This window comes from Stigmatopora argus, chromosome 6 (genome assembly GCF_051989625.1).
Source record: "Stigmatopora argus isolate UIUO_Sarg chromosome 6, RoL_Sarg_1.0, whole genome shotgun sequence".
Taxonomy (NCBI): Eukaryota; Metazoa; Chordata; class Actinopteri; order Syngnathiformes; family Syngnathidae; genus Stigmatopora; species Stigmatopora argus.
The window spans coordinates 3,537,869-3,552,082 of NC_135392.1; the positions used below are offsets into that span (position 1 = coordinate 3,537,869).

Consider the following 14,214-nt stretch of genomic DNA (forward strand, 5'->3'; position numbering starts at 1 on the left):
GCCTTGTCTAGAACCGCCTTGAGTAGAGGACTTAGACCTACAGCTGGCCAACCAATGAAGATGCTACATTTTACTAATTTATGCAGAACAGTCCTTCATTTAAATGCCTTCTCTAGAACCACCTTGAGTAGAGGATTTAGACTTAAAGCTGGCCAACCAATGAGGATGGCTAAATTTTCCTGATTTATGCAAAACAGTCCTTCATTTAAATGCCTTCTCTAGCACCGTATTGAGTAGAGGACTTAGACTTCCTCTGGTTTGGACTTTCATCCGTGCATTCAAACTAGCTACAGGTAGGCAATGTTCAACTTTTACGAAAGTGCTTTTTCACCTTAAACATCTCATAATTAGCCCGGGCTATATTTTTGCCCTCATCAAAGAGTTGAACTGGCAGCCGCTCTAAAAAGCCAATCATTCCGTCCTCATTTTTATACTTTCAAACGGCCCGCTAATGAAGCTACGGGCATACATCTGCTTGCGCGGCTTCTCTTGACTCAGCATCTGCACGATGTCACGAAGAAAGCCGCGGCGTCTCTCGATGTATGATTCATAAATGGGCTCCCGCATTAATTCAGTGTAAATGACCCCCCCTGGGCGTGTGAAGCTTGATAAAGCAAAGACGCGCAGGGGAGAGGGCGGGCGCGGGGGTGACTTGCCGTCGTTAGCGTCCCTTGCCCTCGGGGCCGACAAGGAGTACCTTGGAGGGGACCCCCTCGCCAGCGCACCTTCCCTTCCCCCTCAGCCCGCAGGCCCGTGTTTACTGCTCTTTTTGAAGGATGGCACCCGAGCGCGCCTCTAATTAAAGCTGTCACGGCTGGGTGCCTGCAGGGATAATGTTCTATTATTATAGTCATTTGTTTCAATTAAACGCTGGCTGATTTTACAATAGCGGCCGTGAACCTGCGCGAGTGAGCCATCACTCTAAACAAGATGGCTCCAGTCAAGCAGCCAGGAGGAGGCGGAGTTTGTGCGTAGTAGTCAGATGATGCCCGTGTATTAAAAAAACGGGACGGAGCTGATTAAAAACGTCCAAACATTGACTAATGCCCACTTTGATCGTTAATGGACTTCTCTATATGCGTTTACACTAATTCCTACCGGCTCAACCAATCAATAGAGAATAGCGCTTTGAGTTGAATTTGTTGCGTAACTCATATCGCAAATCAAATTCTTTGTTGTTCAAATTCTATTTTAATGAGCATCCTATCATTGTACTTCAAGTTTTTTTTTTAACTTTGCTGGACAGTGGCTATATCTGAATTCACTCTTATCTCAAGGCACACATTTGTTGCGTAAATCATATCACAAATCAAATTCTTTGTTGTTCAAATTTTATTTTAATGAGCATCCTATCATTGAACTTACCTGTTTTTTTAACTTTGCCGGACAGTGGCTATACCTGAATTCACTCTTATCTCAAGGCACACATTAATTTGTTGCGTAACTCATATCACAAATCAAATTCTTTGTTGTTCAAATTTGGTTTTAATGAGCATCCTATCATTGTACTTCTTTTTTTTTTTTACTTTGCCGGACAGTGACTATCTGAATTCACTCTTATCTCAAGGCACACATATTAATTTGTTGCGTAAATCAAATCACAAATCAAATTCTTTATTGTTCAAATTCTATTTTAATGAGCATCCTATCATTGTACTTCAATTTTTTTTTTAACTTTGCCGGACAGTGGCTATACCTGAATTGACGCTTATCTCAAGGCACTATAACATTTTTGCAAAAAAATGATGGTGTCTTGCAAGGCTGAAGGCGATGTTCTTTTAGTAAAACCATCTCGAGTTGTATCCATTCCTTCTAAAAAAAATATGACAACAACATGCACAGGGCTTATTAAAACACCAAACAGTGAATAATGCGCAGTTTTATCGTTAATGGACTTCATTTTTCGGCTCCCGTTTTACAGCTGGATGTGGAATAAAGTGATTGATTGAGGCTCCCCAGAAGAGACTCCAGTCAATAATGAATAAAAAATATATCACACTAATAAGTTGGGGGGGTGTTAAAGTGAAGCAGCTACTTCCCACGAGGACACGCCAAGGTGAGGTGTTTTAGCCTCTGCTTTAAATCTTTCTGTCTTCCTTGTATCTGAATAGTAGCCCCTCCCCCCCTGCACCAGCACCCCCCCATCTCATCTCAGTGCTGCTGGTCAAATCCCCTTAGCTAAATCAAATGGTGCAGGCAATTGGAGGTGAGGTCGGGCGCGGAGCGAAAGGGAACAATGCCTTTGTGATATTCCATCTCGGGCCCCCAATGTGCTGCACATAATTGGAAAGCCTTTTGTTATTTGACTCCCATTTGACTGTGATGTACAAGGCAGGAATGCAAACATGGCAGGCGTGAAGACGGACGGGCAGAAGCGCCCTCACTGACACTTTCCTACCTGTGCAATATAAATTTGTGCCAGGGTGCTCTAATTGCTAATATTAGTTTTTTTTGTTTTTAGTAAGCAAAAAAGATGTTGGAGAGTGGTTAGCACGTATAGTGCACAGAGTGACCGGACGTTTCGTGGAAAGATGTTTGGTCCCCGGACGTTTGGTCGACCGGACGTTTGGTCGACCGGACGTTTGGTCGACCGGACGTTTGGTCGACCGGACGTTTGGTCGACCGGACGTTGGACGTTTGGTCGACCGGACGTTTGGTCGACCGGACGTTTGGTCGACCGGACGTTTGGTAGAAGGGACGTTTGGTAGCTGGGTCCGCTCGCTGTCAAATTATGACACTCATGATTTACTTTCCCGGGCCACACAAAATGATGCGGCGGGCCAGATTTAGCCCCCGGGCCGCCACTTTGACACGTGTCCTAGCCGTAGACTCTGCAATTTCACATGATCTCAATCCTTTCCCTAGTGCTCTTCATGGTTTTTCTTTTATTTAATCCACACTATGTCAATAGAAATGTAGTCAAAGCACTGCTGAAAGGGGCCAGCTTTCATTGTGGGATGTTTGCTTCCGCTAAGAGCAAAATCATCTCTGTGCCAGAGAGTCATTCATGCTAAAAGCAGAGGGCACGCTGACCGATAAATTCCTGTAACTCAATGTTCTCCCTCATCTCCTCGCTCGGAAATCAAACCATGCCATTATGAATTAGCATACAGTACCTATGGCAACTGGCAACCTCTGTCTCAATCTTTTTTCATCATGTTTGACTGGCTTGAAATGGCCGCCGCTCAATTCCAAGCTTAATAATTATGGACCTTTCGTTTCAAAGGTAATTAAATGCAAAATCTTTTAATGAATTAATTCCACTGTGACAGTGATTTGTAAGTCTCGGGTTAAATGTTATGACTGGTGGTGATGGATTATACAAAGGCTGACTGACCACTGCTTTGGGCAATTCTGAATTGGCATCAACCCACCTAAAGGCAACAAACAGCTAAGTTGAGAAACTAGAAGTTCCACAAGGCTCCTATTGTGGACATGTGCGTTTTTTACCCTCGTGTTTAAAACAGCATTTCCAAACCGTCCCGTTTTTCAGCATGTTTGTTTTCATACTGAAAGCAAGCCGTTTTTTTCTTATCGGAGAGAAAAAAAAGCAGTTGTGCAAGTTTATTTTGGACTTTTTTTTTTGCTGTGCCAAGTTGAAATATTTTTGGAAGAAAAATATATTTCTTAAAACATGGCACAGCTTGCATACCTATTTGTTTGGAAGGTAATTGTCACACATCTAAGTGCACACACTGCCGACACAAATAATATGTCATCTGGAAACCTGAAGATTACATTTGGGTGCTGCACTATTTTTAGGAAGTAGCATTGCCTAAGGGAACATATTTTTGTTGTTTTAGGTCTGGAAACTGTATTTTTTTTTAAGTATATGTTTATTTTTTTCCCGAATTGTTTAATGCGAAATCCAAAGCTGAGCTCAGTTTTTCTTTAGCATTTTTTTTCTAAAACTATTAGATCTCCAATTCCTTAAAAAAATATGAACAACACTATACTTAAAAAAATAAATTAATATTAAAATAATATTTTTTAATTTTCAGTATGAAGTATTATATTTACATTATATATTGTTTTTAGACATAAATAATACATGCATACATTATTGAAATGCTAGAAATAGAATTAATAAAATGGGGCAGGGTCTTGTTTTTTTATGTATTTTTAATATTTAATATCTAATGAGTGCCCTAAAACAGTAAACAGTTGTTCTTGTTTTATAAATATATTTAAAGATGAGATACACGCAGCAATGCAATATTTATCTAAAACTTTGGTGTTTTTTTGTGTGTTTTTTTTTACAAAATATATGGTTATATAGTAACAAACTATAGGAAAAAAACACTTTTTTTCAAAATGTTGCCCACTTTTATTTGTATTTACATATGATATTAGTTGGGAGCCCAAATGTGTGTTATGGTAGTTAGTGAAAAATGATAATTGATATTAAAAACACCAAAAATAGACACAATTTCCCTTGCTAATCCGCCGTCAAATTAGGCATCGTTTACTAAACTACCACACACCGTCTTTTTTTTTCCGTTTCACGCCGGCTAACCGCTTCATTAGCCGTTTGCTTTGGCTCTCACCTGGAAAGTAAAAACAGTCCAAGCTGTGAGCTATGAGGGTCCGTATGAAGGATGATGGCGGGGGATGGAAAAAAAAAATGTATGGACGATTGCTGCACAGTAAACCTGTTTGTTCTGCTTTCCGTATGGAAAATATACGATGCCAATCAAACCAACGTCAAATGCGCGTGATGAAAAGAACAATAACGCCGTAGCGAAAGATGGTAACGCTAGTTAAATGTATATCAAGTAGCGCTGTCTTCTTGTTGTTTACATTAAACATGGTGGCTCCCATTTAAGGGTGACATTTGTGTGTATCTGTGTGTATGTGTGTGTGTGTGTGTGTGTGCCAGGAGGCTGTTGCTATGGAAATAGAAGCGCAGTGGCTATGATAGGCCATTCATGTTTGATTAATTGGTTTTTCAACGCTTCTCGGCTTGTGAGGACCCATAAAGAGCAAGCCCGTGGAAAATGGAAAATTAATGGGTTTCTATTTCCTACTCCCCCTTTTACTCTTTTATTCACTTTTTTTTGTGAGGCTGTTTTACCATGTTGGGGAAAAAAGTCTTTTGAATTATGATTGGAAGTTAACTGAAATGCAGAAGGAATGTCGTTATTGATGACGGAAAACATGCGAAATGATGAGTTTGAGGATTAATTGTCGTTTGTTGTTGTGATTTTTTTTATTTTTGGGTCAGGGAATACGCTGGTTGCCTATTTTGATTAGAGAGCCTTCATCTCTAAACTTCTACTCGTGTTTATCGAGACCTTATACACGCCACGGCCTTTTCGATTTGATCTTATGCGGCTCTGGCGCTAATGTGTAATGTATTATTTAAGTCATAAATGTTTAAAATAATATATATATAACTCAAAAGCGAGAACAAATGCTGGTTCATCGCTTTCTGATGGAGTAAATTGCTCAACATATTCGCATTTACGGCTGCGTTAAAAGCAGTCCGTCTCAATGCATCTTGGAGAAACGCCTTTGATGTGCTTATTTTTTTAGATCTTTTAAAAGCGTTAAGAGCACGATGCAAAGAGTCTTTAAGCGTGCACCCTTAAAAACGGACAATGAAGATTGAAGAACATTCTCCTTTGTGCTTCAATCAATCGACCCGAAAGGTTTGCCACTTTTGATTGAACGTGAGTGATGGCAATTGCGGTTTAAGTGAATTTTTTTATCTGAAACAATGTATTTGAGTGTCGGCGCAAATGTTTACAGCTACTATATTTTCTTCAAACTGTATATGAAGAATGAAATGAAGCGCTGAACCAATTTGAAGTGGTTTAATACAGACTTTTGATTTGAATGGGCTCGAAATTTGACCATTTTAAACATGTCTGACATTTGAATCGAGCACCCCCTAACTCTCATTTTTATATATACGTATATTCTTTTATAATTGCATTTCCATTATAAATTCATTCAACGTTGAAAATATTTAGTATTTAATTGCATTCCAGTGATGGGGATAGACGTCCAATTCATTTAGCATTGAAAGTTTGACTGCAATTGCTCATGTTTCAATGCGATTGACGGTAATGAATGTCCAATCCATTTACTATAATAAATGAATGTTCAATAGTCAAAATGGATTTCACGTCTAAAACCGTCAATAGCCGCTAATAAGCACTTATTTAAGGGTTAAAAAAATGTGCACGAATGGGTTAACGTCCTCAAACTACAACAAAATGAATGTAAATTTCCACAGGCATAAAGCCACATACAAACCACCCGTTTAAATCGTTAGTGTTCTGTTACAACTTTAATGCACACAATCTGGTGTAGATGTCAACATTTGCAGTTTTCCAGCCTTCCAAAACATTAGTAGAGATCATTAGTGGCGTAATGACTTTATTCCCCGGTAAGCAATCCGTCCTTATGTGAAAGTCAATGAAGAAAAATTCCAACGGCACCCACTTTGCTCACTACACTGCCATTATTTTAACATATTCATGATGTAGCCTCTCTCAAATTGACAAATAGCATCTCCGTATCCATTTGCATATTGGGCTGATTGGCATTTGCATATTCTTGGGCTGCAGAGAAGATGATACTGTAGTAAAACTGGTCTTCTTCTCTCACCCCAGATGCACGAGATGGCTTTGCACCACCACCACCACCACCTCCACCAACAACAGCAACACCACCACCACCATCACCAACAGCAGCTCCACCCAGATGGTGCTCGTTACGATCCCTCCCGTAACCACCCACTGATTAACCGCTCGCCTCCCGTACTGGCCAATCCCATGAGCGCGGTGTCCCAAATGAACCCTCAGCTGGGTCGAAACGCCAACCCTCACGGTTCCCCCTCACCTCCCGGGAGTAAATCGGCCACGCCCTCCCCTTCCAGTTCCAATCAGGAAGAGGAGACCGATTCTCATTTGAAGGTACTAGCTTAGTTTGCGATGGCAAATCTGGCGGATAGAGATAATGTTCTGACATTGGGAGAATCCAGAATTCAATATGCCAACTATTGTTTCGTCAAAAGACGTTTGATCCCCGGACGTTTGGTCCCCGGACGTTTGGTCCCCGGGCGTTTGGTCCCCGGACGTTTGGTCGACCGGACGTTTGGTCGACCGGACATTTGGTAGAACGGACGTTTGGTAGAACGGACGTTTGGTAGAACAGACGTTTAGTAGAACGGACGTTTGGTCGCCGGGTTTGCTCGCTGTCAAATTATGACAGAGTTTACTGTTGATATTTTGATATTAGATATTTAGATATTAAACTCACTCTCTCTCTCATGATAATAATTTTGAGAGCTGGTCTCAACAGTAACAACCCGGCGACCAAACGTCCGTTCTACCAAACGTCCGGTCGACCAAACGTCCAGGGACCAAACGTCCAGGGACAAAGTCCGGGGACTAAACGTCTTTCGACCAAACGTCCGAGTACCCACAGGACCTAACAGAGGGCGGGGCTTAATGTAACTTGAAGAAATATTTCGTAAAACCATAGACGACATGGAAAGTTCTTACAGGAGGCTAGTTGTCGTATTTTCGCACATATATGCTGTATTTGTCGCAAAAAAATGATGACTGAATTGTGGGTACGGCTTATATGCGCACAAATTAGACTTGACATGCACGAAACGGCAAGGTGAGAAAGACGAAACGACATAACGAAAGACAAGGCGGCCAATACGGTCATTTATTTCAAAATAGAGAAAAGAAAAACAGATAAAATGTGAAAAGTTTTAAAATTCAACTATTTTAAGGCCATTTTAAGGGTGCGGCTTATACACGGATGCGGCTAATATGCAAGAAAATACAGTAGATTGTGATAAGTGCCAATTGCCTATTTTTTATAACTGGACAGACCGCTTAAAAACTATTTTGTATATGTTATCTTAAACAGCGTGGTATCGTAATTAGCCGATACTGCACAGCTGCATATCATAATTGGTTTCGAATGGCAAAACAACAACACTAAACAGTACACACACTTCGTTACAAATGCCATTTTGATCACACTTTTGTTGTGATGTGTATAAATACAAATTTCTCGTATTTCAATATTTCAATTTGTAACTGGCATTAACAGTTGATTTTGTATATTTGTTCAGTGAGGTTTTTTTTGCATTTTCCCATTCAATGCCTGCAGACAAACCATTCACGGCATTAATGTTTTAACATGGCGGTTATTTGATGTCATTATAGAGTTTGGCTAATGGTGTTTATGTTTTAAAAAAGTGGATTATTCTAAGATATTGATTGCCTAGTGACCAGTCAACGATATCCAAAAACATTGATAGATAGTGCAGGTTCTACCAAAAATGAATCCGACATAGGCTATATCAACAAACACACATTTTTAAAAAAGGATGGAAATTGTTATAATAATGGGCCGAGATGAAGTACGTATTTTGCATTCCGTCATTAAGTTAAAAGCTACTTTGAAGTTTTGCCTATTGGCCAACATTTTTTGAGTGGATTTGCTTTGTTTTTAAGCGAGAACACGGCGATCTTCACGTACACGGCGGGGTGTAAATGAGCGCTTTCGGAGCTCTTAGCACTTTTAGATATTAGGAGAGCAGAATATCCCCGAATATTTCCCCTTCTCGGCGTGCCCGAATTAAAATGATTAGCATCTCTCTCGCTCTCTCTATCGGTAAGTAATTCCATTTGCACTCTCCACTCTGCTCGTGAGACCACCATCAAAGCTGGAGCAGATCCAGCAGGTGATTTAAAATTCCTCTTGCCCATAAATGTCCATGTTTTTTATTTTTTTAATATAACTCGGTGGAAAAGATTTAATGGATTTGACGATTGCGTCATGCCGGTACAGTAGCGGGCCAGTGCTTCTCTTCAAAACATGGCGAATGAGGGGGCTTTTATTATTTAAACTCCATCAAAACTTCAATCGGCGTGTTGTTCCCCCGTTTTTCCAGATGCCAGGAGAAAAACGGCCATCTTCCGAGATGATGAAGCCCAAGCCCAAACCGCAGAAGAAAAAGAAGAAGAAGGACCCGAACGAGCCCACCAAGCCCGTGTCGGCGTACGCGCTATTCTTCAGGGACACGCAGGCGGCCATTAAAGGGCAGAATCCCAACGCCACATTCGGAGACGTGTCAAAGATCGTGGCTTCCATGTGGGATGGACTGGGAGAGGAACAGAAACAGGTACTTGTTCTTGAACAATAGAGCAGCACTTTGTGATGGGAACAGAGTAACCCTCCAAAATTGAGATGTTTTTCCGAAATTCAGCCGCTTACCCGGGTTTCAGATCATGGTATTTTGGTAGAAAGTTTTACCGGATTCAGGGAAAGGTCTCAGGACTCTGTTTTGATTGAAAGCGAACTTTTTGGGGGATTTATGTATCTCTTGTGAAGTTTTTCTTAGACGTTTTACTCAACGTTTACGAGAAAAAAAAATGGATCGAGCAGGAAAGTGTAGTTAAACTCTTAAAAAAAGTCACAGGTTTTTAATGTGAAAGTATCCGATGCTCACTAGGATGAAAATCCAGAATGCGATGATTTAAGTTGTTGTTTTTAGTTTCAGTAAAAGCTCCCACGTGGCTGACAAAATGCCTCAGGTTGACTGAGTGTTTGCGTAGCGCCACACACACACACACTGCAGGCGCCGGACTTTGGAGGCTGTCCGTCGCTTTCATTCGCAGTTAATTTTTGCCGCCTTCGCCGCGCCTCCTCGCCATGAATCTTCATTTGGCCGTCTGACACCGCTGAATGTGAATTCCTCATTTCCTGTCCTTTTATTTATATGTGTTGCCGGGTGATTTGATCACGCCGGGGGAATAGGAAATTAGCGTCCTTGGTTTGGCCTCAAGGACATCTGCTACCGAATTGTTATTGTTTGATGCTGTCCTTAACCCATCGCAGGCCGAAAGCTTCCGGGAAGATTTGCTCGCAGCGTTTTCCTGGGAATGGGGAGGAGTACAAAAAAAATCCTGCCATTTGGCTTCAATTTTTTTTTTCACCGTTTCATTTGCGCATTTCTCAGTGTGATTGAATCAGTCACTTTTCAGGGCACATTGTTGTGCTAATGGCTAAGTTATGGCGAGAAGACGTTCTGACCATTCTTGGGCTGACTAACGAGTCAAATCATTTGAATTTGGGTTGCTCGGTACGTAGGTAGGTAGACGAGTAGGTTGGTACGTTTCTAAGTAAGTAGCATACCTGTCAACCTCTGCCGATAACTGCCCTTATAAATGATTATGATTCCCCTTACAAACCCCCAAAAAACCTTACAAACACCGTACGAGTCGTACGGTGTTTGTAAGGTTTTTGGGGGGGTTGTAAGGGGAATCATAATCATTTATAAGGGCAGTTATCGGCAGAGGTTGACAGGTATGAAGTAGGTAGGTAGGTCGGTAGGTTTCTAGGTCGGTAGTAGATTTGTAGATGGTGGTAGGTTTGTAAGTATTAGGTTTTTTGGAAGGTAAGTAGTAGGTTTGTAGGTAGGTGGTAGATGGGTGGGTAGGTTTAGGTAGGTAGTTCGGTTTCTAGGCGGGTAGTAGATTTGTAGGTGGTAGATGGGTGGGTAGGTTTAGGTAGGTAGGTCAGTTTCTAGGTAGGTACTAGATTTGTAGGTGGTAGATTTGTAGGTAGGTAGGTAGGTAGCAGATTTGTAGGTAGTAGGTTTGTAGGTAGGTAGGTAGGTAGCTGGTAGATGGGTGGGTAAGTTTCTAGGAGGGTAGTAGATTTGTAGGTAATAGGTTTCAAGGTAGGTAGGTAGGTTTCTAGGTAGGTAAGGTGGCAGGTAGTAGGTTTATAGGTAGGTAGGTCGTAGGTTAAAAGGTAAGTAGGTTTATAGGTAGGCAGGTAGTAGGCTTCTAGGTAGGTAAGAAGGCAGGTAGTAGGTTTCTAGGTAGGTAAGGACGCAGGTAAGGAGGCAGGTAGTATGTTTATAGGTAGCTAGGAAGTACGTTTGTAGGTAGGCAGTAGGTTTATAGGTAGGTAGGTCTAAGGTAAGTAGGCAGGTAGTAGGTTTCTAGGTAGGTAAGGAGGCAGGTAGTAGGTTTCTAGGTAGCCAGGAAGTACGTTAGTAGGCAGGTAGTAGATTTATAGGTAGGCAGGTAGTAGGTTTATAGGTTTATAGGTACGTAGGTAGGAAGTAGGTTTGTTGATAGGTGGTAGAAGGTTAGGAAGGTAGTAGATTTATAGGTAGCTGGCTGTTTAGAAAATTAATAATAGTGTTCAAGGACACCGTCAGGTTGCCTTCTGTTAACACCATTTTTCCAATTAGGTGCTTCGTGCTGTTATTGTGGCTGAAGCACAATTGAAGTGTCTTTGTTAGGGTATTTTTTTCATTTTTGTGAGTTTGTAGTCGAGAGTGCTGTCCTTGAGCTTCTTTTATGTATGTTTATGTTTATACTTGCCTTTCTATTATTATTAAAACACCATATTTTCTCCCTTTTAAATCCCAGAGGCTTTGCTGGGTAAGATCAATGCAGTATTTTGGACTGTTTTTGTCCTTAAAGTGACGTCATGTTGAAGATGACCCAGAAACATAAAGGCGCTTTGTTTTGTTTTGTTCAAATTAAGATACTTCAGTTTTTGCAGCACATGCTGCCAGTGAAATAACGGAAGGTTAAAGATAGATTTTAAGCATATTAGCTCTCCCTGTTGAATTTCTTTTCTCCAAGTACTTCCTTTTTTCTGATCTTTTGAAAACTGAAACTGCCTGAAAACTGAAAACACGCGTATACGGTACATTTTTAGGAAAAAAACAACTATATTTTAGGCGTAGTAGCAATTACATGAAATTTGGCAGACAAGGGAACGCGCAATGCTAAATGATTAAAATCCTCCCCTCGATATGACTTCACATTTTGATGTTTCGCCAATCAAAAGCAGGTGTGAAGGCCTGTCCGTCACAGCTTTAATCGTCAATTGAGGTTGTTTCTCCTCCATGCATATAGCTCATCACTCAGCCGGCTGTCAGCGGGGGGCGCCGTTATTGTCTCCTGTAATTAAGTGCTTATCAAACAAGCACATTTCATTAGACTACAATTAAGGGGCTAATTCAAGTGGCGCACCTCGGTGCCAGGGTGACGAAGACGCCGTGCGTACACCACTCTCAGCTTTAATTCGCACTGACCCAAAGCCTCCCGACATCGGCTAATGAAGACGCTTTTTTTTCGGTGGTAATTAGACGCCCTAAGGCGGCAGTCATTTATTTAAAAGTCGGTGTCGCTGTGCAAATCGTTAGCAATGTTGAAATTAATTTGAAATGAAAGCGGCTGGGAGTGTTTGGAGACACTAGTTGTAAGTGGGCGGAGCAACCGTTTCAGGTTTTTTTTTTTCAATCCCTCTACAGGTGTTTATGGTTATTTACCTAGCCGTGATGTTAGCGCTGATGTTAGCTTTGAGCATAGCGTGAGTTTTGTCTTCTAGTACGATGTTTTCCAGCTTTTTTTGAGATGCGGCACACTTTTTGCATTGAAAAAATGCCAAGGGATTTTTTTTAAATTTAAAACTATGTCGCCTATATTAACAATAGTCATTCTTATCAAAGTTTTATCAGCAGGAATCACATAAACCTCCAAAATTATTCCAAAATCGAATTTTTCATGCTGACCTTATGTCCCCAAAAGTTGACGTCTCCGTTCCCGGAACAACTTCCGGTTCGAGTAATGCAAAAATAAGTAATATCATGTTTTTAAATCACATAATTTTATGACTTTTCCTCCAAATATGACATAAATCTCCTAATATTACAAATAAAAAATGTCGCCGGAAAAAATCTAACAACTTCGAGAAAAATAAGCGACAAAATGACTGTTTCACAATGTCAATCTTGTCCTAGTATATCCTACAATTTAATGTTTCTTCATCATATTTTCATTTTAACCTTGCAATAGTTCAATTTTAATCTCGTTATATTCATATTCTTGCAGTTTCCCACGGCACAGTGGTTGGGAAACACCGTTCTAATACACAAATGTCACATAGGCCAGTAACCCCTTAATGCTCTGAAATATGCAGAAAGTAAAAACAATAGGAAGCTGCGCCTTTTGAGTCAGAGCGTTAAAGTTATTTTTACATGATGAGTAGCTTTTGTGGTGTAGGAGGAAAATAGCAAATTGTAAACGGAAACAAGTGAAAGGATAAACATGAATTGTTTGGCCCGGAGATTGTATCCACCTTGTTTTGCTCCAGTGTGTCTCGGCCAGTTTGTTTGCCCGTGTTTGTCGTGGCTGACAGCCTGCCGACACCACTTGTGCGGTCGCAGTGCATGAATCCTTAATGGTTATTCTAGACCAAGTCTTGGGGAGAAAATGAGACCCATTCCAGGCGTGGCTAGGATCACTATTTACCTGTGACATCTCCATTTTATACAACTACAGTGGTACCTCGAGATACGAGCTTAATTCGTTCCGGGACTGAGCTCGTATGTCGATTTTCTCGTAACTCAAAGTAATGTTTCCCATAGAAATGAACTAAAAACTAATTAATTCGTTACAACCCTCTGAAAAAACACCCAAAACAGAATATTGGATTGGATTTTTTTTTATTTGTTCTAATTCGCCATCTATTAACAAAGTAATAAATAACTTTTGCTTTAATAGAACTAAAATGTGTTTAGTATTATTAAAATTAGACAGATTTCGGGGGATTTTTTGCATGGCAACGCGCTCGTAACATAACATAAACACATTTAAATGAACTTGGATTACGATGCAGACACTCAAAAATAGGTTTAATCGAACCTAACACTAAACTTAATTCAAATTTTGTTTGACATTTTGATACCTTTCTTCTCCCGGGTTGGGTCTATTTGCCCCGCCTCCACCCTGACTTTCAGATGCAACCTATCGAGGGTTGTTTGCTTTTGTATTCCCTTAAAAATATTCAGAAAATGATGCACACAAATGTCCTCCCAATAGGATAACGCTCGACCACATGCCAACGAGAAGTAGAATATACTCCTCTCGTATTAGCGAACAAGCTCCGCCATTCGCACTGACTAACGTGAAAAAAAACACTGAAAAAATGCAATGCTCCGCCCAGTGCTCATAGAGATATCTCAATATTTGCTCAAAATGTTATTCGTATCTCAAATTGCTCGTATGTCGGGACACTCGTTTGTCGAGGTACCACTGTACTCGGGAAAATAAGGGATTTGGCTTCAAACCTGGCCAAATGTGTTTTTGTTTGAATTTTTTACCAGTATAAATGGGACTTGGTTATCCAGCGATTAATTTTTCAGTGTCAGAT

The 14,214-nt window shown here is 40.7% G+C and overlaps 1 protein-coding gene across 3 annotated transcripts in view; it reads left to right on the top strand.

The window, feature by feature from the left end:
- The window catches only part of tox2 (TOX high mobility group box family member 2), a 134,528-nt gene that overhangs the window by 112,767 nt on the left and 7,547 nt on the right, over window positions 1-14,214 (top strand). For 2 of the 3 annotated variants that reach the window (XM_077603000.1, XM_077602999.1), the window contains 2 exons: window positions 6,621-6,923; window positions 8,927-9,157. In XM_077603000.1, coding sequence (XP_077459126.1) covers window positions 6,621-6,923; window positions 8,927-9,157 — 534 coding nt within the window. The remainder of the gene's footprint in view (window positions 1-6,620; window positions 6,924-8,926; window positions 9,158-14,214) is intronic. The other variant, XM_077603001.1, reaches the window with a different exon arrangement.